This window comes from Haemorhous mexicanus, chromosome 17, assembly GCF_027477595.1.
Source record: "Haemorhous mexicanus isolate bHaeMex1 chromosome 17, bHaeMex1.pri, whole genome shotgun sequence".
NCBI classification, from domain to species: Eukaryota; Metazoa; Chordata; class Aves; order Passeriformes; family Fringillidae; genus Haemorhous; species Haemorhous mexicanus.
This window is the reverse complement of record NC_082357.1, coordinates 14738162-14760973: the sequence shown is the minus strand read 5'-3', so window position 1 is coordinate 14760973 and position 22812 is coordinate 14738162. Positions and strand designations below refer to the sequence as shown.

The 22812-nt window shown below is 53.7% G+C and overlaps 1 protein-coding gene across 1 annotated transcript in view; it reads left to right on the top strand.

The window, feature by feature from the left end:
- Nucleotides 1-22812, top strand: part of CACNA1H (calcium voltage-gated channel subunit alpha1 H) — a 120566-nt gene that overhangs the window by 23042 nt on the left and 74712 nt on the right. The window contains exons 6-8 of the mRNA XM_059861794.1: nt 9258-9350; nt 11817-12585; nt 18063-18478. Coding sequence (XP_059717777.1) covers nt 9258-9350; nt 11817-12585; nt 18063-18478 — 1278 coding nt within the window. The remainder of the gene's footprint in view (nt 1-9257; nt 9351-11816; nt 12586-18062; nt 18479-22812) is intronic.

Sequence of the window (22812 nt, the reverse complement as noted above, 5' to 3'; positions counted from 1 at the left end):
CTGTCAGAAGGGAGGGGGATGCAATGAGCCCCACAGGGGAGATCCAGGAGGAACTTTCCAAGTGCAGGAAGTGCCCAGGAGTTTTGATACCATTCAGACCAGGAATGAACCCAACCAAAAGCAGGAAAAAAAAAGCAGAGTTTGCAGAAAAGTCTCAAGATTTCCACTCCAGAACATCCAGCAAACTCTGTCCCAAGGATAGGTGAGCATTTCAGCTGCCAGAACTGAGATTTTAAGAGACATTTCTTTCAGTGGGAGTGACCCTGAACTTCCCAGAGCCGGGACAGGTGACAGCAGGAAAATCAGGGAAATGTGTTGTCCACCTCCCAAGGAGGAGTCAGAGACAGGAGAACCTGGTGCAAATAAAAAAATTAAAAACAATCAGGGGAATGGCTGCCTCCCTGAGTGCTGTAAGGGGTGATAATTCCTTATGTAATCCTGAAAGTGATTCATGTTTTGCTTCCCCTCATTTGTTGTGCAAGAGGCTAATTCGTGTCTGTATTTGTTACAAAGGCACGTTCTGAGGCAAATTAGGTGAACTAATTAGCTTATTACAGACTAAATGAAAGGAGATGGAACCTAAATTAACTGTGAGGTTTGGCATGATATGAAGATCCCTTTATTGCACATGAATTCCAGCCCCAACACTCCCAGCAGTAATTACAGGTATTGTTGTCACACGGCAGATGATGAATTACCCACCTCAGCAAAGTCCAACTTCATTGGAATTACTGCCAGTCCCAGTGCAGCAACCAAAACCTTCCCACCTCCCTGACCTGCAGCCTCGGGGTGGCCAGGCCTGAGTGCAGAAATCCTGATAAGATTAAAAAAAAAAAGGGATTGGGAAGCTGAAAGTTTGGCAAGAAGGGATGTTTCGGCTGCTTTGCAAAGCAGAGAGGCTTTGAGGGGATAATTTCACACAGGGTTTGTAGGAAAGCAAGGCCTCCACTCACACTTCACTCCAGGGGTGATGCTTCTGGCAGAAGTTGAAGGAAAAAGCAATCCCAGAGGAATGGTTTTCCCATGGGCTCCAGCACTGACCAAAGGTGCTGTCAATGCCTCGCTCTGCTCCCCCACTTCCAGCAGTCCTGCAGGTTTTGGGAAAGAACCAAACAGCTGGAATGGGAGGAAAAGGTCTGAGGTTTCCAGCTGTGCCCCGAGTCATTCTGGGGCTGTGTTTCCAGGAGCTGTCACACTGGCTGCCCGTGTTTGCAGTGCTCACTGAGCAGAGAAATTTGGGATTCGGGACCAAAAGGAATTTTTTTCCTCCACTGGCTCAGCCTTTAAATTGGAGAGTGTGTCAGCAACGCTTCTCTGTGCTGAATTTGGCAAGGAAAAGAGTTTGGAGCTTTTCATTCCCACTGCTTGGAGATGATGCTTTGTCACTCAACTCGGATCTGTTTTGGATCACCGAAAATATTTCCCTGGAAATGACGGGGTTTGAGCTCTGTTGCTGTTGCTTTTTTTAATTTGGTCAGCCAAATAAACAGCACTTGCTGCATCTGAAGAGCTCTCAGGCTGAATACCCCAGCTAAAAATACCCAGCCCTTTTCAAGCAGCTCGGAGCGTGCTTCCAAGAGGGATTTGTTGCCTTTGGAAAAGCTTTGTTGTGAAGGTTGGGAGGAGTTGTCTCGTGTAGGACGGGGCAGGGAGGCCACCCTGATGCCAAGAGTGGCCCCATGGCCCATGGGGGTGCTGGATGGAATTCAAACCTCCTGTAGATGGAGTTTGGACTTCCAAACCTCTGGAGCTTTGGGAGAGTTTCATCCAACCTCAGTCATGGATTCTTGTGTTTGGAGCAGGATGAGGAGTCCAGTCAGGAGAGCAAACAGCTGCTGGTCGTGAGCAACATCAACAACTGATCCAAGGGATGGCTGGAGCTGTGCCAGGAGGGTCAGGCTGGATTCTAGGGAAAGGTTCTTCCCCCAGAGGGTGCTGGGCACTGGAACAGCTCCCCAGGGAATGGGCACGGCCCTGAGGCTGCCAGAGCTCCAGGAGGGATTGGACAGCACTCCAGGGAAGCCCAGGGTGGGGTTGTTGGGGTGTCAAGGTTGAACTCTGCTCCTTCCAGCTCAGGATATTCCATAAGTCCATAATTCTCACAGGGAAATCTCACTTTGCTTCAATTGCCCCAAATCTGCTCTGTGACCTTTCCCCTGAGCCAAAGGTGCAGCTCCTTCCCCCTCATCTCCCAGCCTGATCCTCCCAGATATGGTTTGGAATCAGTTCTAAAATCCCTTCAGCTAGGAGCAAAGATCTCAGCTTCCCTTCCCTTCCCTTCCCTTCCCTTCCCTTCCCTTCCCTTCCCTTCCCTTCCCTTCCCTTCCCTTCCCTTCCCTTCCCTTCCCTTCCCTTCCCTTCCCTTCCCTTCCCTTCCCTTCCCTTCCCTTCCCTTCCCAAACCTTCCCAAACCTTCCCAAACCTTCCCAAACCTTCCCAAACCTTCCCAAACCTTCCCAAACCTTCCCAAACCTTCCCAAACCTTCCCAAACCTTCCCAAACCTTCCCTTCCCTTCCCAAACCTTCCCAAACCTTCCCTTCCCAAACCTTCCCTTCCCAAACCTTCCCTTCCCAAACCTTCCCAAACCTTCCCAAACCTTCCCTTCCCTTCCCAAACCTTCCCAAACCTTCCCAAACCTTCCCAAACCTTCCCAAACCTTCCCTTCCCAAACCTTCCCTTCCCCCCAGCAGGAGCTGCCAGCCCTGCCCAGGCATCGCATTGATGGGACCAGATTTGACAGGTCAGGAGCCCAAGGCAGGGAAAGAAGCACAATTTCCTTTTTTCCCATCACTTAGGGCCACTTTTCAGGGCAGATTCCTGCTCTGCAAGGCTCAATTTATAAAGGAACGACGAGGCCTCGAAGTGAAAGGAGAAGCATCTGTTCAGAGGATGTTTCTCAATGCCATAAACCTGTTTTTCTGGCCACAGAGGTTCCTTAACGAGATGTGTCGGGAGGAAATAATTAAAATTGTGACGTTGGCTTCAGAAATAGGGATTTGATTATCTGCCAAGCTCGCTCTGCCTGTGCAACATTCCCTGGAATATTCACTGGGCACTGCTTGGGAGCCAAATCCATGTTGCCCAAGAGGGTGAAATTCAGATAAGAGGCTTTCAGAAATGGAGGCTAAAGGCCTTGTAAAACTTCCTGAAGCCATCAGGGTAATTAATAACCCTCACAATTTATAGCACTGGATCCCATCTTGATAAGTTTGATGAAAATAAAATACCAAAAAGCCTCGTAGCAGGGCCAGGGGAATGAGGAGATAAAAACTAAATGACCCCAAAGGCTCATGGCCATCCTCAGAGTTGCTGTTGGGTTCGGGATAATTGATTTGGATGCAGATAATTCCCATTTTTTTTCCCCCCAAAGGACTCAATTTAGGCCAAAGAAAAAGCAGCTGAGTGCAAATTAGAGATGTCAGTCAAGATGAAGTCTTCAAAAGTGGCTTTCTCTGGGTTTCCAGAGCCTCTCCAGCCTCAGCCAGGCACTGAGCTCAGCCAGCAGCTGCAATCCTGGAACCAGAAGGAATTTCTGGTTGCCAGAGCTGTGTTTTATCAGGATTTTAACAAGGGAGAGACGCTGATTGTGGGCGCTCGCTCGGGGAGGCTGTCACTCCAAATGAAGTTTGTTCAGGGAATCAGAGCAGGGGAATCTTGCCACGAGACAGCTCCAGGCTGGAGCTCTGTGTGCCCTGTGCTGGGCTCTGATCTTCCCAGGCTGGAATTGTGTGCCCTGTGCTGGGTTCTGATCTTCCCAGGCTGGAGCTCTGTGTGCCCTGTGCTGGGCTCTGATCTTCCCAGGCTGGAGTTGTGTGTGCCCTGTGCTGGGCTCTGATCTTCCCAGGCTGGAGCTGTGTGTGCCCTGTGCTGGGTTCTGATCTTCCCAGGCTGGAGTTCTGTGTGTGCCCTGTGCTGGGCTCTGATCTTCCCAGGCTGGAATTCTGTGTGCCCCGTGCTGGGCTCTGATCTTCCCAGGCTGGAGCTGTGTGTGCCCTGTGCTGGGCTCTGATCTTCCCAGGCTGGAGCTCTGTGTGCCCTGTGCTGGGCTCTGATCTTCCCAGGCTGGAGTTCTGTGTGCCCCGTGCTGGGTTCTGATCTTCCCAGGCTGGAGTTCTGTGTGCCCTGTGCTGGGTTCTGATTTCCCAGGCTGGAATTCTGTGTGCCCTGTGCTGGGTTCTGATTTCCCAGGCTGGAATTCTGTGTGCCCTGTGCTGGGTTCTGATCTTCCCAGGCTGGAGCTGTGTGTGCCCTGTGCTGGGTTCTGATCTTCCCAGGCTGGAATTCTGTGTGCCCTGTGCTGGGTTCTGATCTTCCCAGGCTGGAGCTGTGTGTGCCCTGTGCTGGGTTCTGATTTCCCAGGCTGGAATTCTGTGTGCCCTGTGCTGGGTTCTGATCTTCCCAGGCTGGAGTTCTGTGTGCCCTGTGCTGGGTTCTGATTTCCCAGGCTGGAGTTGTGTGTGCCCTGTGCTGGGCTCTGATCTTCCCAGGCTGGAATTGTGTGTGCCCTGTGCTGGGTTCTGATCTTCCCAGGCTGGAATTCTGTGTGCCCTGTGCTGGGTTCTGATCTTCCCAGGCTGGAATTCTGTGTGCCCTGAGCTGGGTTCTGATTTCCCAGACTGGAATTCTGTGTGCCCTGTGCTGGGTTCTGATCTTCCCAGGCTGGAATTCTGTGTGCCCTGTGCTGGGTTCTGATTTCCCAGGCTCCCCACGGTGCCTTTCCAGCCTTCCCTCCAGTGATCCGTGGAGCTGGAGGTGGGCTGGGAGCTGCAGCTCTGGCACCAGCCCTTGGTGCTTTCTAGCAGCCAGGAATTCAGCCCTGGACTCCTGGAAGTTGGAGTTTGCACGAGGTTTTCTCCCCTGGATGATTCTTTTTGCTCTTTGTTATCTGACACTGGAGCAGAAAATAAAACCCATCCCGCTCTCTTGGAGTGGGCTGCAGCCAAGAGCTCGCAAAGATTTTGGCAGAGCTCAAAGGAAAGAGGGTTTGTGATGAAAACTTCTCGACACAATGAAAGAAATCGTTCTGTGCAAGCTCTGAAGTGACCCCAGGAAAAGCAGTGTAAACCTGCTGCCTCCCTGGGAGCACCGAGGAGGTCTGAGTTAATTGCCAGCATCTTTAATCTCCATTTCCCTCGTGATTTTCACTCTGGAGTTTTAGATTGACTCTGATTAGCTTGCCTGGAAGATCTGATTCTGTCCCCAATTACTCTCCTATAAATCAGACGAGCATCTTTATTACAGCTGATGAAATTACTGTGGCATGAGCAGAGCAGGGGGATCAGAATCAGCAAAGACCTAAAAAAATTAAATCTGATTGGGTTTTGTCCACACTCATCCTGCTCCTGTGAGTCAGGTGCTCAGGGAGTGCTCAAGCCAAGCATCAGTGAAATCAAAACCCGCCTCTGTGTGCCCCCGAGGGAGTTTTCTGTTAAATTCCTGCAGTGAGGGGAGAGAGAATTGGGGCAAAACTGAGAGATTTACTGGTATTAATGGGAGAGAAATGATATATCCCGACCCTGGGGAAGGGGTAAAGAACTGCAGGAGCAGGGAAGGACCTGAGCATCACCCAGGAGCTGAGCAGGGTGAGAGGACAGCCCTGTTCTCCTGGCGAGGCAGAAATCTTTTCCCAGGTACCTCCTGTGCCCCAGGTGAGGAGCAGGAGCAGCACCTCCAGCACCACCCTGCCACTCATCCTAATTGAATCTCCCAGCTCTGGCCCTGCAGCCGCTGATTTTCCTGTGCCTTGCACATCTTTCCCATCAGAGCAGAACGAGGAGCGAGTTCTCACCCTCTTATCTGGCTGATAAATAATTGTGGGTGGTGTTGGTGGGAGAGGCTCTTTAGTGGGGCCCCGTGTGAACCAGCGGGGCTTGAGCAGCCTTTCATCACTGAGCAGGGATTGCCCAGGGTGGGGAGCACCTGGAAGGTGCTCCAGGGCTGTGGGACACATCCCTGCAGGGCTTGGAAGGGCAGCTGAGTGGATTAATCAGAGTGGGGATGAAGAGAGGAGAAAGTGCTTTCTCCTCAGTGGAATAACCAAAACAGGGCTGAAAAACATCCCCGAGCTCCTGGGAGCACAGGGAGAGCTGCTGGCTCTCATGGAATCCCACTGGGCTTTGGGCTGGGGGAAAAAACCCCTCCAGTTTGGACAGGGACACCTTCCACCCTCCCAGGCTGCTCCAAGCCCATCCAGGCTGGCCTGGAACACTCCCAGGGGGATCAAAGCAGTCAACCTTGTGCAGGTGCCCCCAAAACCACTTAAAGGCTTTAGCTGGGGGTCTGTAAAGCTGCTGTTGGCAGGTCCTGGTGCTCTGGTTCCCATTTCACCAGGGCCTTGCTGGGGATGTGCATTTTTCCTTGGATCAGGGAGAGATGACCTCGGGAAGTCCTTGAAATCCAGCAGGAATGAGGCTGGAAGGAGCCCAACCCTTGCAGGTGGCTGTGCACGTGTTGTCCTGCATTTCCCCAGAGCTTTGGGATTAAAAACCCTGCTGGACGTCTGGGAGCCTCCTCTTTTCCAGGAGAGCTGCTGCTCCTGGATCCTGGCAGCCCAGGAACGAATCCCCTGGGGCCAAACACCAGGAGAAGCCCCAGAGGTCTCTTTGTCCCTCCTGCATCCCCCTGCTTTACAAACCAGCAGTAAATAACACAAATGCTGATTACACCTGGAATATTCAGAGAGCTGGTGAGCAGTTTCACCCTCCAGAGGAGGAACAGGGGGTGTTGATTGATTCCTGTGGGAAATGCTGCCTCTCCTGCAACAAAAATATCCCTGCAAGGGTTGGTGGCTCAGAAGCCCTCAGGTGACTCCTTTTTCTTTCCCTGTGTTTAATGGGTTTAATCCACGGGATTTGAGGATTTCCAGCTGAATCCAAATCCAGTGGAGAGGTGCATCCCATGTTTTGGGGGTCCCTGGGTTGGTTTTTCATCCCTCAGTGGGAATGGCTGGAGAACCTTCCGAGCCTGCAGAGGGAAGGGAGGGAGGGAACCAGGGCAGCAGAGAGGGGATGATTCCTGGGAAAGGGGCAGAGATTCGGTGTGTCACCTCGTGTCACCTCCTGGTGACCCTGCAAGGGCTGTGGGAGGCTCAGCTGTGCACAGAGCCCCCACAGCCCAGGGACTGCCCCAAAAGGACTTTGTTCTCTGTAAATGTGCTCAGGGAGGGGCAGCAGGGCTTTGATTGCCGGGCTGCTCCTCCGGGATGAACACCCAGGCAGTTTAACCCCTTCCCAGCCGTGGGAATAACAGCCCCAGGGGGAAATGGGGACCAAAGCCTGCCCTGGACTGACCCTGGGGTTGATGATGGGTAAAGAATCCTCTGGGGTGCTGTTAAAGCTGTTTGTGGCAGGACAGGGGGCAGTGGGTTTAAGCTGGCAGAGGGCAGGGTTAGATGGGATTTTGGGAGAAATTCTTCCTTGTGAGGCTGGGGAGAGGCTGGAAGGAAATTCCCAGAGAAGCTGTGGCTGCTGGGAAGATCCAGGCCAGGCTGGATGGGGTTGGGAGCAGCCTGGGACAGTGGGAGGTGTCCCTGCCATGGCAGGGCTGGGATGGGTGGGCTCTGAGGTCCTTTCCAACCTGAAGCACTCTGGAATTCACAAAGCTTTGCTGAGTGCTGTAATTCTCACAGCAGCAGTGCACCTCTCTGAGCTCTCACATTCCTAAAACCAAAATATGCCCCCCTGCAGCTGCTGGGGGAGTCTCCACAAGCTGCCAGTCCATCTCCACCAGGTTCTGGTTTTCCAAAGGGCACAGCCTCCTCCAGGAAGTGGAAAAGTGAAATATTTAAGGCAGGAGGGGAAGGTGCCACGAAGATTTCAGGCAGGGCACGGGATGGAGGTGTTTGAAGGTGATTTTGTGGCTGGCCTGTCCTTCCTGCTGCTCTGTCCTTCCTCCATCCTCTGCTGGCTGGTCAGCGAGGATGGGAGGTGGGAGAGCAGCTGAGGGATGTGAGAGCAGCCAAGGTGTCAGACCCCATCCCCTGAGCACTGACAGCCCTGACACGGGAAACAGCTGCAGGGACAAACTTCCCAGATCATCTCCTCCTTGGCAGATGAGCTTGGTTGGTTTTAGCTGGGCTGCCTCCTCTCTGGTGGGGGTGAACCTCCCCGAGCTTCCACACGGGAAGAAGGTCAGGAACTGGCTGGGAAAACATCAGCACTTTGTGTTGAGGGTGAGAAATCCCAGAGAGCCCCGAGCTGCTCGTGGGTTCTGATGGTTGTGTGAATGTGGGGTTGTGTCCTGAAGATTCTTATCCAGGAGTTTCCTTCTGCTCCTCATTAAAAAAAAAAAAAAAACAAAAACAGGGAATTCGTGGATTTGTGCCTGACTTCCCGGCAAGGTTTATTCTGATTCAGGGTTTGTGGATCAGTTTTTGGGGACACACCAGGCAGAAAATCCCCTACACCCCATCCCCCCCACCCCTTCTCTTCCCACAGCAATTCCTCCCCTGCAAACGTGGTTTAATCAGGGATGCTGCCACTGCAATTGTGGGGTTTCCCAAGTCCCCCAGGCTCAGGTGGAGAGGTGATGGGGGATGTCCCTGGGAGTGGGTTCAGACTGGAGCTGGGATTCTGATGGAAATTGCAACTCCAGGATGGAATTTCAGCTCTAGTAGCAAGGCAGCCCTGGAAGTTTGGGGTATTTTGTCTAAATAAAAAGTGTAAATTACGTGGCAGAGCTCGCTTTGCTGTGCACACAGCCTGGGTGGTGTTAATTAAACCCTCAGCTGCTTTTTTTAGTGGAAGGAAGGCTGAGAAAACGAGCCTTAAATCAAGTCTACATTTAATTAAAGCCTCTCTTCCATTCAGATGCTCTCCCACTATGATAGTGGTGGTGCAGTTGGAATGCTGAGCCAGGAGGAATCAACAAGGAAATTGGGTTTGCAGAAACAAAACCAAGTTAAAAATGTGGGAATTTTCTGGGCTGCATTACAAAACCAGCAGCTTTAGGGAAAGCTCCAGATCTCTGTGGGGAAAGGAGGTTTTTGGGGGATTTTAATCCCTCCTTGGAATTTCTTTGCCTCAGAAGCAGTGTTTCAGGGGGTTTATGGGAATGTTTCATGGTTTTAATTGTACCAGGTTCCTGTGGGAACCTCAGGCCAGCCCTTTGGCCCCATTCCTTCCCTCTCAAACAGAGCTGGGATGGATCCCAAGAGTTTCTGTGGAGGGATGGGTACCTGGCACTGTGGGAAAACTGATATTTAACAACTTTTGGGGTGACTTTTGTCCTCACACTCCTTTTCTCTGTCTCCCTGTAGGTGATAACCCTGGAAGGATGGGTGGACATCATGTATTATGTGATGGATGCACACTCTTTTTACAATTTTATATATTTTATATTGCTTATCATAGTAAGTATGACTTGGCAGATTCTCCTTGTCCTTGGGGGGGTGAAGTTGTTCCCTGTTTTTTTCCACAGAGAAGAACCAGGCAGGATTCAGGACTTTCCCTCCCTCTTGCCTTCCCACTCTTGGTCTTGTCACCTGGATGTGTCTGTGCCCAAAATTCCAGGTTTCTCCTCCTTTAACCTCCTCAATGTGCCACAGCAGACTGAGGAGGTTAAAGGAGGAAAAACCTGGATTTCCTCATTTCTTTGGAGAGCCCTCAAACTTCTGAATTCCACCTGGAACCCTTTAAATAACAATAATTCTCACAGCAGCAGTGCACCTCTCTGAGCTCTCACATTCCTAAAACCAAAATATCCCCCCCTGGAGCTGCTGGGGGAGTCTCCACAAGCTGCCAGTCCATCTTCACCAGGTTCTGGTTTCCAAAGGGCACAACCTCCTCCAGGAAGTGGAAAAGTGAAATATTTAAGGCAGGAGGGGAAGGTGCCACGAAGATTTCAGGCAGGGCACGGGATGGAGGTGTTTGAAGGTGATTTTGTGACTGGCCAGTCCTTCCAGGTAACCCTGTCCTTGTCAGGGTGGGTTTGGAGGCCTTGGGAAGTGCAGGCAGCAGTGGGAAACCTGGATCAGAGCAGGGTGAGAGTGCCTGGAGCAGTCAGGGATTCCTGAGCTGGAGCAGTGGGCCATGAGCAGAGATTCACGCTCCACTCCCCTGAGCTGTCCTCTCCAGGTGGATCCATGTGGAAAAGGCAGAAGGTGACTCCTGCCCAAGTCACCTGGAGCTGGGAAAGGCACCTCTGCTGCTCCTCTGGCAGCATCTCTTGCACTCTGGAGAGCAGCACACAAACCATCCCCACAGAGCCTCCCTGAGCGTTCACCAGACAATTCCAGGTTCCATCCATCCCTGCCCAGGGCTGGCCTTGCCCTGAGGTCACTCCCTTTTCACCCCTCAGGGCACCAATTCCCTACTGGGAACACTGGACATTGTCCTCTGGCTGATTCAGGAGCTCCAGTGGTGAAAAATCACTCTGTGGGCTCCACAGCTGAGGGAAGGATGCAGCTTTAGGTCACGTCACTTTCTTGGCCTTGGGACTTGGTTTTGAGAGCTTGGTGTCCCCCAAGAAGACATCAGCTCACCCAGAGACTGACTCAGCCCCTCGGGAGCACTGAGTGTCCTGGAGATGCCTTTCTGTGTCAGGGAGCCTCAGGAGCACCAGGACACAGATCCACGGGCCCTGCCTGCACCCCCAGGATGATTTCACTCTCTCTTGGGGTGGGAAATGATTGAAGAAGAGAAGAGGCTGTTTCAAACCAGCACAAATCGGACTTGAAATCATCTTTCCCTTCAGGTTGGCCAAATTTCAGGAAAAAGTTCTTCACTGGAAGAGTGACTGGGCACTGGAATGGTCTGCCCAGGGAGGGGCTGGAGTCACCATCCCTGGATGTGTCTAGCAAGCCCAGGAGGGGAAAATGTGGCACTCAGGGCCATGGTTTGGTTGATGAGGATGTGTTGGGTCGTGGGCTGGGCTGGATGATCCCAAAGGCCTTTTCCAGCCTGGTTCATCCTGTGACTCTGGGAATGTCCAGAGCAAGGCTGTGCTGGGCACTGTGTGTGTCTCCTACACCTGTGTTAGCAAATGTCACTGCTTGGAGGGAGGGGAGCAGAGCTGAAATCATTGAGCATGCTGCAGAGCAGATTTAGCACCTCAGGCACACATTGGCAGCACATTTGGCGAGCAGCCCCTGGGATTTGGCACCTTTGGAAATCCCGGGATTGCCGAGTGGCGGCGAGGAGCTTCCCTCACTCCATGCCACCTCTCGGGGCTTTAGCTGCTCACAGTGACCCCCAGATGTGTCACAAAGTCTCTTTTCCCAGCCTGGCAGTCAAAGAAGGAGTCAGAGCTCTTCAGTTCTTGGTCTCAAGGTTGTTCATTGTTTCTTATCTATAAAATTCTTTCTCTGGCCTGCCAAGGTCTGCTCAGCAGGACAGTCAGAGGCACTCTGGCCACCCCTGGGGTGGTGTTATGTTTTTATACCAAAAACTACATGTCCAATATTTACAGTTACTTCCCAATCCCCATCACCTGTGTTAGACAGTGAGCTTCTACTCTAAACCAATCCAAAAGTGCCACCATCACAGCAGAAGGTGGAGGCCAAGAAGAAGAAGGAGAAAGGCTGGGCACGCCCAGACTCCTCCATCTTGCCCCCTTAACCCCCATTCTAAAAACCCCAAAAAATCTATTTTTCCACCTCGTGACAAACTAATTATTATTCTGCTTAGACTTTTGTGGCTTGCAGATCCTCATCTAAGCTTGGTAACTTTTTCTATGGGTCATAATGGAAGTCACAGGGGTCTTGGGCTCTGTGCCAGGGTCTCTGAGCCCCCTGCCAGGGGTTTGGGCAATCCAGGACAGCCAGAGGGATGTCCTGAATTCCAACACCTGCTGACTCCTTGCTCTGCTCTCCCCCCAGGTTGGCTCCTTCTTCATGATCAACCTGTGCCTGGTGGTGATTGCCACGCAGTTCTCGGAGACCAAGCAGCGGGAGAACCAGCTGATGCAGGAGCAGCGGGCGCGCTACCTGTCCAACGACAGCACCATCGCCAGCTTCTCGGAGCCGGGCAGCTGCTACGAGGAGCTGCTCAAGTACATCTGCCACATCTTCAGGAAGGTGAAGAGAAGGACCATCCGCCTCTACAACAACTGGCAGAGCAAACGCCGGAAAAAAGTCAACCCCAACAGCGGCGGCGGCGGGCAGAGCCAGCGGAGCAGGAGGAGAATCACCTCCATCCACCACCTGATCCACCACCACCACCACCACCACCACCACCACTACCACATCAGCAACGGGAGCCCGCGGGGGCCTCGTGCCAACCCCGAGCTCTGCCAGCTGGAGCTGCAGGTGATGAAGCCGGGCCGGCAGCTGATGCTGCCGCCGCCCGCCTCGCCCAGGCCGCCGGGCCCCGCCGGGGCCGTGCACAGCATCTACCACGCCGACTGCCACGTGGAGGGGCCTCCCGGGGGCTGCCGGGCCGCCAGCAGCCCCGGGGGCGGCAAACTGGCCGGGCTGGGCGGCCACGGCAGCATGAACTACCCCACCATCCTGCCCTCCCCCGGCGGCAGGGGCCAGGCCCTGCCCAAAGGGAGGAAGAACGGGAATTCTGCGGCGGCCGTCGGGAGCAGCCCCGGGAGTTTGGGCCTGGATTCCTACGGGAAGCTGCAGCAGCTGGTGGGAGAGCACGGTAAGGGCGACCGAGCTGGGCTTGGTTTGGGATGAGGGCAAATGGCTCGAGGGTCGAGGTTTTAGTGGCAGCACTTTGTGGTGGTTGGGATGGGTGGGAGCGTGCTGTGGGATGGGTAAATCCTTGGATTTACCGTCATGGATGGTCCAGGCCGCTGCTGGAGGCCTCTTTGCTGTGGTTACAAAATCAGGGTTTGAGCTCTCGTGTGCTTTGTGATTTCCTGGAGGTGCTCCCACTCTTCCCAGCCAAAGGCAGAGCTGTGCAGCCCCTGGGGTTACACCTCCAGTGGATGCTGGAGCTCCAGCAGAGAACCCCCAGGGCTGGGAGATGCTGCCTTGAAGAGGATGAGCAGGTGGAATCTGCAGGAGAGGCATGAGATAAAGCAAACTGAGACAGTTCAAACAGGCAGGCACCGAAAGAACTCGAACCAGACACTTCAGTTCTGCTCTGCTGGGCCCTGGAGCCTCTGCATCTCTTTTTGGCAAGGAGGAGCAGCAGTTTCAGTGCTCAGAGGACGTGTGGAGGGCAGGACAGGAGCAGAGCTGCGCATCTCAGGCTCTCCCTGTGTGCTGAAGAAATGTGGAGCTGAGTTTTCCTGCAGATTTGGGGCTCCATTCAACCTGGGGAGCATTCTGGGGAACTGCTCAGTGCCTCTGTCCCATCCTCTCTGCACAGACGCAGCCACCCCAGCACAGCCAGGGAGGTTTTATCTCCCCTCACATATGAATCACCCACTGGAGCAGTGATTACACGCAACACTTGGATTTCTATTTTATAAAATGTTTTTCCAGTCCTCGTGGCTGGAGCTAAAAGCTGCAAAATACTCTTAAGCCCTCCAACAGTGAAAAGTCACAAAGATCCAGCTTCTATTTTTTAATCTCTTTAAGCCAAACTCGTCATTTGGTTTTTTTGATGCCTGTGTTTTCCAAAACTGTTTATTTGCGTCTGCATGGACACAAATATTTACCCTGGTGATGGATGTGCTGAAAAATACCAAGCCTGGCTTTGGGGGGGGTCACAGGAAAGCTTGCTTGACAGAGAGTTCAGGAGGCTTGCCTTTGTTAATTTTGTTGTTTTTAAGGCCCACACAAAAGGGTAAAAGTGGATTGTTTATAGAAACTGCCTCGGGCAGACGCTTCCGAACGCTCGGGAGCTTGGCACGAGGGGCAAGGTTACTGCCAACAGTTCTGTTGTTCAGCAAGGACTTTTTATAAATCACTGCTTCATCCTCAGCTCTGCCAATTAATGAGGGGTTTTAGGAGAATGCGTTTTTACCTTGAGATAAAAACCCAGGCTCTGCAGAAGGCTGGAATTGGGAGAGAAAGGAGCAGGAGAGCTGTTGAAGTCAGAGTTTGGATCCTCCTGCTTGCTGCTGGGGTCCTTTTTAGGAGAAGAAAGGCCCAAATCTCAGTCCCAACTGTGACATCCCCGAGCCAGCTCGGTGATTTAGGAGATTTTCCCGCAGCCTGGGGTGGTTCTTTGAAAGCTGGGATTAGATTGAGTTGTCATTAATAATGCAATTACAGTGTCCTCTTTCCACAGAGGGATTTCAGCCCAGAGGATGCCAAAATGCTTTAAACAAATCTCCTGGAATTGTTTTGTCTCTTCCAGAAGTGTGCTCACAGCTGGGAAGGGCTGGAAGGTGGGGAGAGGCTGCTCATCCACCCCCCTGAGGGAAATGGGCTGGGGAGGGATTTGGGGTAGATCTGGAGACCCTGTGAGTGCCCAGCTCTTCCCTTCCATGGATCTGCCCCTTTCCAGGCCCTTCTTCCCACTCAGCCACTCCTGCAGGGCTGAGTCAGGGTCAGTTCTGCACCAGGAGTGCTGGATGTGACTTCCCGGGCTGCTGGATGTGACTTCCAGAGGTGCTGGATGTGACTTCCAGAGGTGCTGGATGTGACTTCCAGGCTTTGGGATGATCTTTGAGCACCAGGGTGGAGCTCTGCCAGGCACAGCCCAAAATTCCCATTTCTCCATCCCTAAAAATCAGCAAAGGAGCCATGAGCAAGAATCCCAAGCTCTCCCAACCCTCCCTCAGCCTTTCTGGGGGAACAAAGAGCCTTTAATTCTCTCTCTCCTCTCCCAAGCCAGCAAGCAGAGCGTGTTCAGTGCAAGACTGGTGCAGGGAGAGCCCAGAAGTGCTAATTGAGAGCTTTAAGGAGCCAGGAACAGCCCGGGCTCTCCCAGCCCCAGCTGGAGGCCAGGTTGGTGTCTGCTGGGAAGGATGCAGTGGTGGGAGAGAGCATTCTCCTGCCTCTTTTGTTGTGGGTTTGCAGAGCTCCGAGTACAGCCTGTTCCCCGTGTTCCCGTGCCCTGCAATGCTGGAGGTTATTTTAGCAGGCAGCCAAGGAGACTCTGGTATTTTGAAGACATCTGCGGCGCCAGGGCTTTTCATATCATTTTTAACACTTTGATAGCATTAAAAGCCATCTGGCAAACCCCCTCCCTGTGCTGCTCCCTGGGCAGGGCTGAGCCTTCCCCCCTTGGCTCAGTCCTGAGCAGGAGCGCCGTGCAAGGGGCAGAACATTCCTGATCCTGGCTGTGGCCGTGACGCAATGCCCAGGAGCCAGGCCTGTCCTCCAAGGCCCTTCTGAAGGCCACTGATACCCACGTGACATTCAGGCAAGGAAAATGTGGTTTGACTCTTGTCACATCCCGGTTTTCCAGCGAAGGGATGGAGCTGGGGCTGGAATCAGCATTGCTGCTGGGTGAGCTCCAAGCTCCAGGGCTCAGAGCCAGGAGCAGCCACTGCTTCAAAACTGATCCAAGTGGTCGCCATCCCTCCTCCAGACAGGCACCACGTGGATGTGGCACTTATGGATGTGGTTTGATGGGCTTGGAGGTGAGCTTAGAGGTCTCTTCCATGGGTCTGTGAGAGGGGAAAATTGTCCCTGTGCTAACTGTCCCTGAATCTCAAGGAATTGATGCTTAAACGGAATTCTGTGGGAAGCATCCTGTGCTCATGCCATTAATATCTGGTTGCTAAATATAAGGAGACTGAGAATAAGGTTCCTGAATGTGAGGAAACTTAAGGACTGGATTTCTAAATATGAGGAAATAAAATCTGGGTGCCGTTCCACCCAAATCATCCCAGCTACTCTTGTCCCTGCCCTTCCATTCCCTGGCTCCAGGACAGCCAGCATTTCTCCTCTCACCACAAATGATGTGTTTGATTTTAAATCCCCCTGAAGGCTCAGCCCCGTGCCTCGGGCAGCAAATCCACCTGAGCTTTATTAAAGGCTGAAGGAGACGGAGGGGACTCGGTGACTCTCTGAGCTGTGATCCCAGCAGCACCTCTGGTCCCTTCTCCCTCTCCCTCCTCATTAGGAACTAAATGCCAGTGGTGGCTAAATTGGGTGGAACAGCTGGATAGTGCTCAGAGATCCTTAATGATGGGAGCTGCTCAGGGATAATCAGGAATAAGGGAAAGGGAGGGATGGCACCATCACACTTCCCTCAGCCTGGGACATGAAATGAGGCCAGGCTCTGTGGAGATCCCATGGAGGGGGTAGAGGGTGGGAAAAGGGACCAAGAGGGGAAAATCCAGAACTGCTTGGGAGGATAGATGGATGGAAGGCTTTTTTAGGGTCTGGAGAATAATTCCTGTGAGGAGCAGCTGTGGTGGCTCAGCCTGGAGAAAAGGAGGCTTGGGGGGACCTTCTGGCTCTGCACAGCTCCCTGACAGGAGGGGACAGCTGGGGGGGTCAGGCTCTGCTCCCAGGGAACAACAGGACAAGGGGGAATGACCTCACCTTGGCAGCTGGTGGCTCCCAGTGTGTAGTGGCTCTCGGTGCATGGTGGCTTTTGATGCTCAATGTCTCCTGACACTTGGTGGCTCTTGGTTGCCCATGGTGGCTCTTGGTGCACGATGGCTCTCAGGGGTGTCTTGCAGTGGCTCATGGCCCACGATGGCTCTCAGGGGTGTCTTGCAGTGGCTCATGGCCCACGATGGCTCTCAGGGGTGTCTTGCAGTGGCTCATGGCCCACGATGGCTCTCAGGGGTGTCTTGCAGTGGCTCATGGCCCACGATGGCTCTCAGTGTCTGGTGGTGGCGACTCTCAGTGGTGGCTCTCAGTGGCTCACAGCACACAGTGGCTCTAGTGCATGGTGGCTTTTGGTGCTCAATGTCTCCTGACACTTGGTGGCTCTTGGTTGCCCACGGTGGCTTTTGGTGCACGATGGCTCTCAGAAGTGTCTTGCAGTGGCTCATGGCCCACGGTCGCTCTCGGTGTCTGGTGGCTCTCAGTGCATGGTGACTCTTGGTGGCCCATGGTGGCTCTTGGTGGCTCTCAGCAGTGTCTCATGGTGGCTCTCAGTGGTGGTTCTCAGTGTCTGGTGGCTCTCAGCAGTGTCTTGTGGCTCTCAGTGCATGGTGACTCTCAGGGGTGTCTCACAGTGGCTCTTGGTGCATGGTGGCTCTCAGCGGTGTCTCATGGTGGCTCTCAGGGTATGGTGGCTCTCAGTGGTGGCTCTCAGTGGTGTCTCAATGTCTCACAGTGGCTCTCGGTGCATGGTGATTCTCAGTGGTGGCTCTCAGGGTCTGGTGGCTCTCAGCAGTGTCTCATGGTGGCTCTTGGTGCATGGTGGCTCTTGGTGGCTCTCAGCAGTGCATGGTGGCTCTCAGTGGTGGCTCTTGGTGCGTGGTGGCTCTCAGCGGTGTCTCTCGGTGTCTGGTGGCTCTCAGCAGTGTCTCATGGTGGCTCTTGGTGCATGGTGGCTCTTGGTGGCTCTCAGCAGTGCATGGTGGCTTTCAATGTGTGGTGGCTCTCAGCAGTGTCTCGTGGTGCCTCTCAATGTGTGGTGGCTCTCAGCAGTGTCTTGGTGTCTCGTGGTGGCTCTCAATGGTGGCTCTCAGTGTCTGGTGGCTCTCAGCAGTGTCTCGTGGTGGCTCTTGGTGCATGGTGGCTCTCAACGGTGGCTCTCAGTGTCTGGTGGCTCTCAGCAGTGTCTCGTGGTGGCTCTCAGTGTCTGGTGGCTCTCAGCAGTGTCTCAGTGGTGTCTCTCAGTGGTGTCTCTCAATGGTGGCTCTCAGCAGTGTCCCTGGGTGTCTCTCAGTGTCTGGTGGCTCTCAGCAGTGTCTCAGTGGTGTCTCTCAATGGTGGCTCTCAGCAGTGTCCCTGGGTGTCTCTCAGTGTCTGGTGGCTCTCAGCAGTGTCTCAATGGTGGCTCTCAATGGTGGCTCTCAGCAGTGTCCCTGGGTGTCTCTCAGTGTCTGGTGGCTCTCAGCAGTGTCTCAATGGTGGCTCTCAATGGTGGCTCTCAGCAGTGTCCCTGGGTGTCTCTCAGTGTCTGGTGGCTCTCAGCAGTGTCTCAATGGTGGCTCTCAATGGTGGCTCTCAGCAGTGTCTCAGTGGTGTCTCTCAATGGTGTCTCTCAATGGTGGCTCTCAGCAGTGTCTCAGTGGTGTCTCTCAATGGTGGCTCTCAGCAGTGTCCCTGGGTGTCTCTCGGTGTCTCACGGTGCCCTTGCCCCCGCAGGTCTCCGCCGGACGCCCAGCCGGCTGTCGGGGCTGAGCGCGGCCGGGGCTCTGCCCAGCGCTGGTGGCCCCGGGCTGAGCTGTGAGCTGCAGGACTGTCCCTTCTGTGCCAGCCTCCTGGACGACCCCGAGTTCGCCCTCAGCGACTCCGACAGCAACGGCGACTCCGACAGCAACGGCGTCTACGAGTTCACGCAGGACCTGCGCCACGGGGACCACCGGGACCAGCTCCAGCAGCAGCGGGGCAGGAGGAGGAGGAAGAAGAAGAAGGCCAAGGAGAGGAACAAGGTGGTGAAGCTCTGGAAGGCGTTCGGCACCAAACTCAAGAGGATCGTGGAGAGCAAATACTTCAACCGCGGGATCATGATCGCCATCCTCATCAACACCCTCAGCATGGGCATCGAGTACCACGAGCAGGTGAGTGACCCCCAGGGTCTGGGGTTTGGGGTCTGGGGTCTGGGTGCTCCTGCAGGGGTGGCTCTAAAGCGGTGTCAGGAGGAACGAGGGTTTTCGTGGTTGGAAACTTGGCTGAAGATGATCCCGTGAGGAGCAGGAGAAGCCTTTGGGGTGTGGGACACCTGGGGTGTGCAGAGGTGAAGTGTGTCTGGTGGATGTGTCTGCTCAGAGCCTGGCTGCTCGTTGGCTGGGAATTATTCATACAAGTAGGAATTTTTGTGGTGGAAATAGCTTTGGTCTGATGGTTGTGCTGGAGATAACCCAGGCAGAAATTTCTTCTTTGATCTGGGCCTTCAAATAAGACTTAAACTATCAGGCAATACTAAAAGCAACAAAGAAAAAGAAATTAGGGTGTCCCTGAAGGCTCCAAACCCTTTAATTTGCTCTCACAGGCTGTGAGTAGGACTTTATTGAAGTTTTTGAGGGAGGGAAGAGGAATGGTGCTGTTCTTCCCAGGGTTGGGATGGCAGGAAGCGGAGCTGGAGCTGAGGACAGCTTGGGACTGGAGGGGCTGTGCCATGGGAGAGGGAGCTGAGACAGGAGAGCATCTCACCTTGGCCACCCTGGCAAAGTTCTGTTCTCCTGGGCTTTTCTTGCTTGGAAAAATTGGGGATTTTCCACTGTTTTCTTGAGGCGTGCTGGGGAGTTTCTCATGTCACCTCTGTGCAGGAAACGCATCCCAACGAGGCCAGGTCTGTTTTTCTGGGATCAAAGGCATCCAGTGCTTCCCCAGCACCTTCCCTGCAGGGTCATGACCAGGTCAGGGTTATTTTTAAAGCTGCTCCTCCTCTCTTCCATGGTCTGTCTGTTTGGGAATGAGGAGGAAAGGCAGAGCAGCATAATCCACCCGAAGGCAGGACAAGCAAGAGGCTCTGCAGCTCCTTCTCCATCATTTCCCAGGATTAAGCACTGCTCAGGACCATGACAAAAAACCCTCTGGAGTGCTGCTACTTCATTTTCTCTCCACTCCTGTGCTTTAACCTCCCCTATTTTAGGCTGAGACTTATTTTCTTTCCAAAATAAAAAACCAGGACTCAGCTAAAACAACCTCAGCCGTGCAACGACAAATCAGAATTACAGCAAAGTGTCCAAATCCAGCAGAGATTGAGCTGTCCCTGTCAGCTCCCTGTTGAATCCTGCTTCGTTGTTCCATAAGAAGCTCTAAAATTGGGAAATACACCTTGTCAGTGGCTTCTGAATAGGCCATTCATCCCTCATTTCTGCATGGATACTCTTTTGTCAGGCCGATACAGCTTTGTCAGCCCTTGGATGTTGCCGTGATGGGAGCTTGGGGAAAACCTGAGGCAGGCAGCAGGAGAAAATCCAGGATCACATGGAGTGTGTCCCCAATCAGTCCCATAAAAGCGAATTGGGATAATTACAGCCTTGCTGCTAACAAAGGAGAGCTGTAGCTGGCTGGCTTTTATTGGATTTTACCTTGTAAAAACTTGGCTTTAGGGCATCTCAAAGCCAATGGCAATAAAGATTCCGGAGCTTTTTGGCTGCGGAGTGGCAGATTCCTGCCAGCTCTGCTCACAGGCACTGCCCAATAAAAAGGGAGGAAAATGGAAGTGAAACCTGGAAAAGTTCTCCCACGTGCCTGGGACACTGGGCTAATGAGGCATGGAGTGTCAGAGCCCAGCTTGGTGACACCTCACCCAAGGCCTCTCCTCCCGGCGGTGTCCCAGGGGCTGAGGCACCGTCCAAATCCAACAGGAAACTTCTCTGGAGTTTGGCACAAAACTCTGTGGCTTCTGTGGGCAAAGTGGGGGGGATTTGGGAGCCCCCCTGGTGTGAGAATTGGCTGCAAGGCTGGGGTGGGGCTGGTTGGTGTGGAGAGCAGGAGGAGGTGTCTGGGCAAAGTGCCCCGGAGCCAGAGCGTGGTGTTGGGGTGGAGGGAGGGGGAATGGCTCCTTTGGGGCCCTGAGCCTGCCAGGAAGAACAGTGGGATCACAGCTTGCTGGGGGCTGCCCAGCATCTGCCCCCAGAGTATTCCAGGTGGGAAGTTCTGAGTCTCTCCAGGCTGTAACCAGGTGTGGGTGTTGCCATTGCTGTCTTCTCCATCCTGCCAAATCCAGAGGCCATTCCCCAAGTTCCAGGGATTTAGGAGCTCTGTTTTCCTTGCTCCCACCAAGCTGTTCCTTGTTACTCCAAGAGCAGTTTTTAGGGAATCCAGGGGAGCCTGTGCTTAGGTCTCTGCTGGATCCCTGCAGAGCACAACCACAGAGTCCTGGAATGGTTGGAATTTTAAAGTTCATCCGCTTTGCCATGGGCAGGGACACCCTCCACTGTCCTAGGCTGCTCCCTATCCAGCTTGTCCAGGGATGGGGCATCCACAGCTGCTCTAGGAAACCTTTCCCACCAGCACTTCCCACCATTTCTGCAGAGTGAAACAGCTTCAGCAGCTTCTCTGCTCTTGACTTTCACCACTTTTTTTAGGCCATTGTCTGGTTGGATCAAAGTGCAAACAAACCAGAGCAGCAACCCCAGGGAAGCCCGTCCCAAACCTCACTGTCCATAGGGAAATGCCCAATCCCTTCTCTAAAATTTATTCATGGTTTTTTGCCTTTTTTTTTTTCCTTCAACTTCTCCGTAGTCCCCAGTGGCTTTGCAGATAGATGGACAGAGAAAATCGATTTTGATTGCTGCTGATCAGAGCCAAAGCCTCAGCTCTGTGTGTGTGGGGAGGGTGAGGGGTCCTGAGGGAGATGGAGCAGGGCAGGCTGGCCCTGCTGTTCCTCCTCTCATCCTGGGACGCGGCAGAGCTCTGCAGAGAAGTCTCACGGAGCCCTCTTGAGGCAGTGGAGCATCATTGTCCAGCTCTGCTGGAGGAGGGAATCCTGGCTGGAAGGTGCCAGGCTGGAGGCAGAACCCTCCTGGCACCTGGGACTTCTTTGATTTTGGAATCACAGAGCATCCTGAGTTAGGAGGGACCCAAGGGACCCTCCAGCCCTGCACAGACCCCCAGCAATCCCACCCTGGGCATCCCTGGAGTGGTGTCCAAACCCTCCTGGAGCTCTGGCAGCCTCGGGCTGTGCCCATTCCCTGAGGGGCCTGGGCAGTGCCAGCACCTCTGGGGAGGAACCTTTCCCTGAAATCCAGCCTGACCCTCCTGTAGGACAACTCCATCCCATTCTCTGGATCCTCTCAGAGGGAGCAGAGACCTGAGGAGCTGGGGTTGTACTGCCACAGCCTGGGGTGCTGCCTCCAGCAAAGAGAGCCCTGGCCTCATCCAAGGCCCCTCAGGACTTTGGTCTGTGTTTTTATGGGAATGTAAAATTCCCACCTGTTTGCTCCTGGCTGAATGGCACCACTCCCTTTAGAGCTCGGGGCTTGGGTGAGTCATGGAACCATGGAATGGTCTTGACTTGAAACATCATCATCTCATTGCTCCCCACCATGGCAGGGACACCTCCCACCATCCCATGCTGCTCCAGACCTCATCCAGCCCGGCCTTGGGCACTGCCAGGGATCCAGGGGCAGCCCCAGCTGCTCTGGGAGTCTGTGCCAGGGCCTGCCCAGGGGAGAATCTCTCCCTAACACAAATTCCAAAGCATTGTTCCCAACCCTCCGGGGGATCCTGTCCCGTGACAGCTCCTGGGGAAGGTGAGGAGACACCAGAACTGCTGTCAGAGCTTTTCTCAGGGCAGCACAGCCCCTTGGTGGCAGGAGATCGGGGCAGCTGCTGATGGGAGGTGTTTCCTTGGCATTCCAGGTGTTGGGAGCAGTCAGATCCTGCCCAGGACATCCTCAGGGTTCAGAGCCAGCTCCACCTGGGACATGGCTGGAACTCAGAGGTTCCAGGGTGCTGTTCATGAGCAGCAGCACAGCTTGGATTTCAAAGGTTAATTGCCTGCTGTGGAGTCCTCCCTGGGTTTTTCCTTCCCCCCCCCCCAGCCCCATTCCTGTGCTGTGTTTATTTAATTTTATTTATTTATTTATTAATTCATTAATCTGTCCATCCCCAGCACAAGGAGCGCTCCCACGGGCGAGGAGAGCCAAGCACAAAGAGGGAGGCAATCCTTGCATCAATCTTCCAGGCCATTTCAGAACATTGGATGAGTTTTGTTCTGCATTCATTGCAGCTGACAGCTCTCCAGAGGATCTGAGGATGTGCCACGGCACTGCAGCACTGAGCAGGGCACTCCAAAGGCACCACCCCTGGGCTCCGGGTCTGGGATACCTGGCACAGGGATCCCATCCCAGGACGTTTCCCAGTGGAAAACTGATTCCTTCTTGCCCCAGAGGCAGCATCTCTGAGTGCTCTGAGGAAATAATTGCTGCTCCTTCAGCCT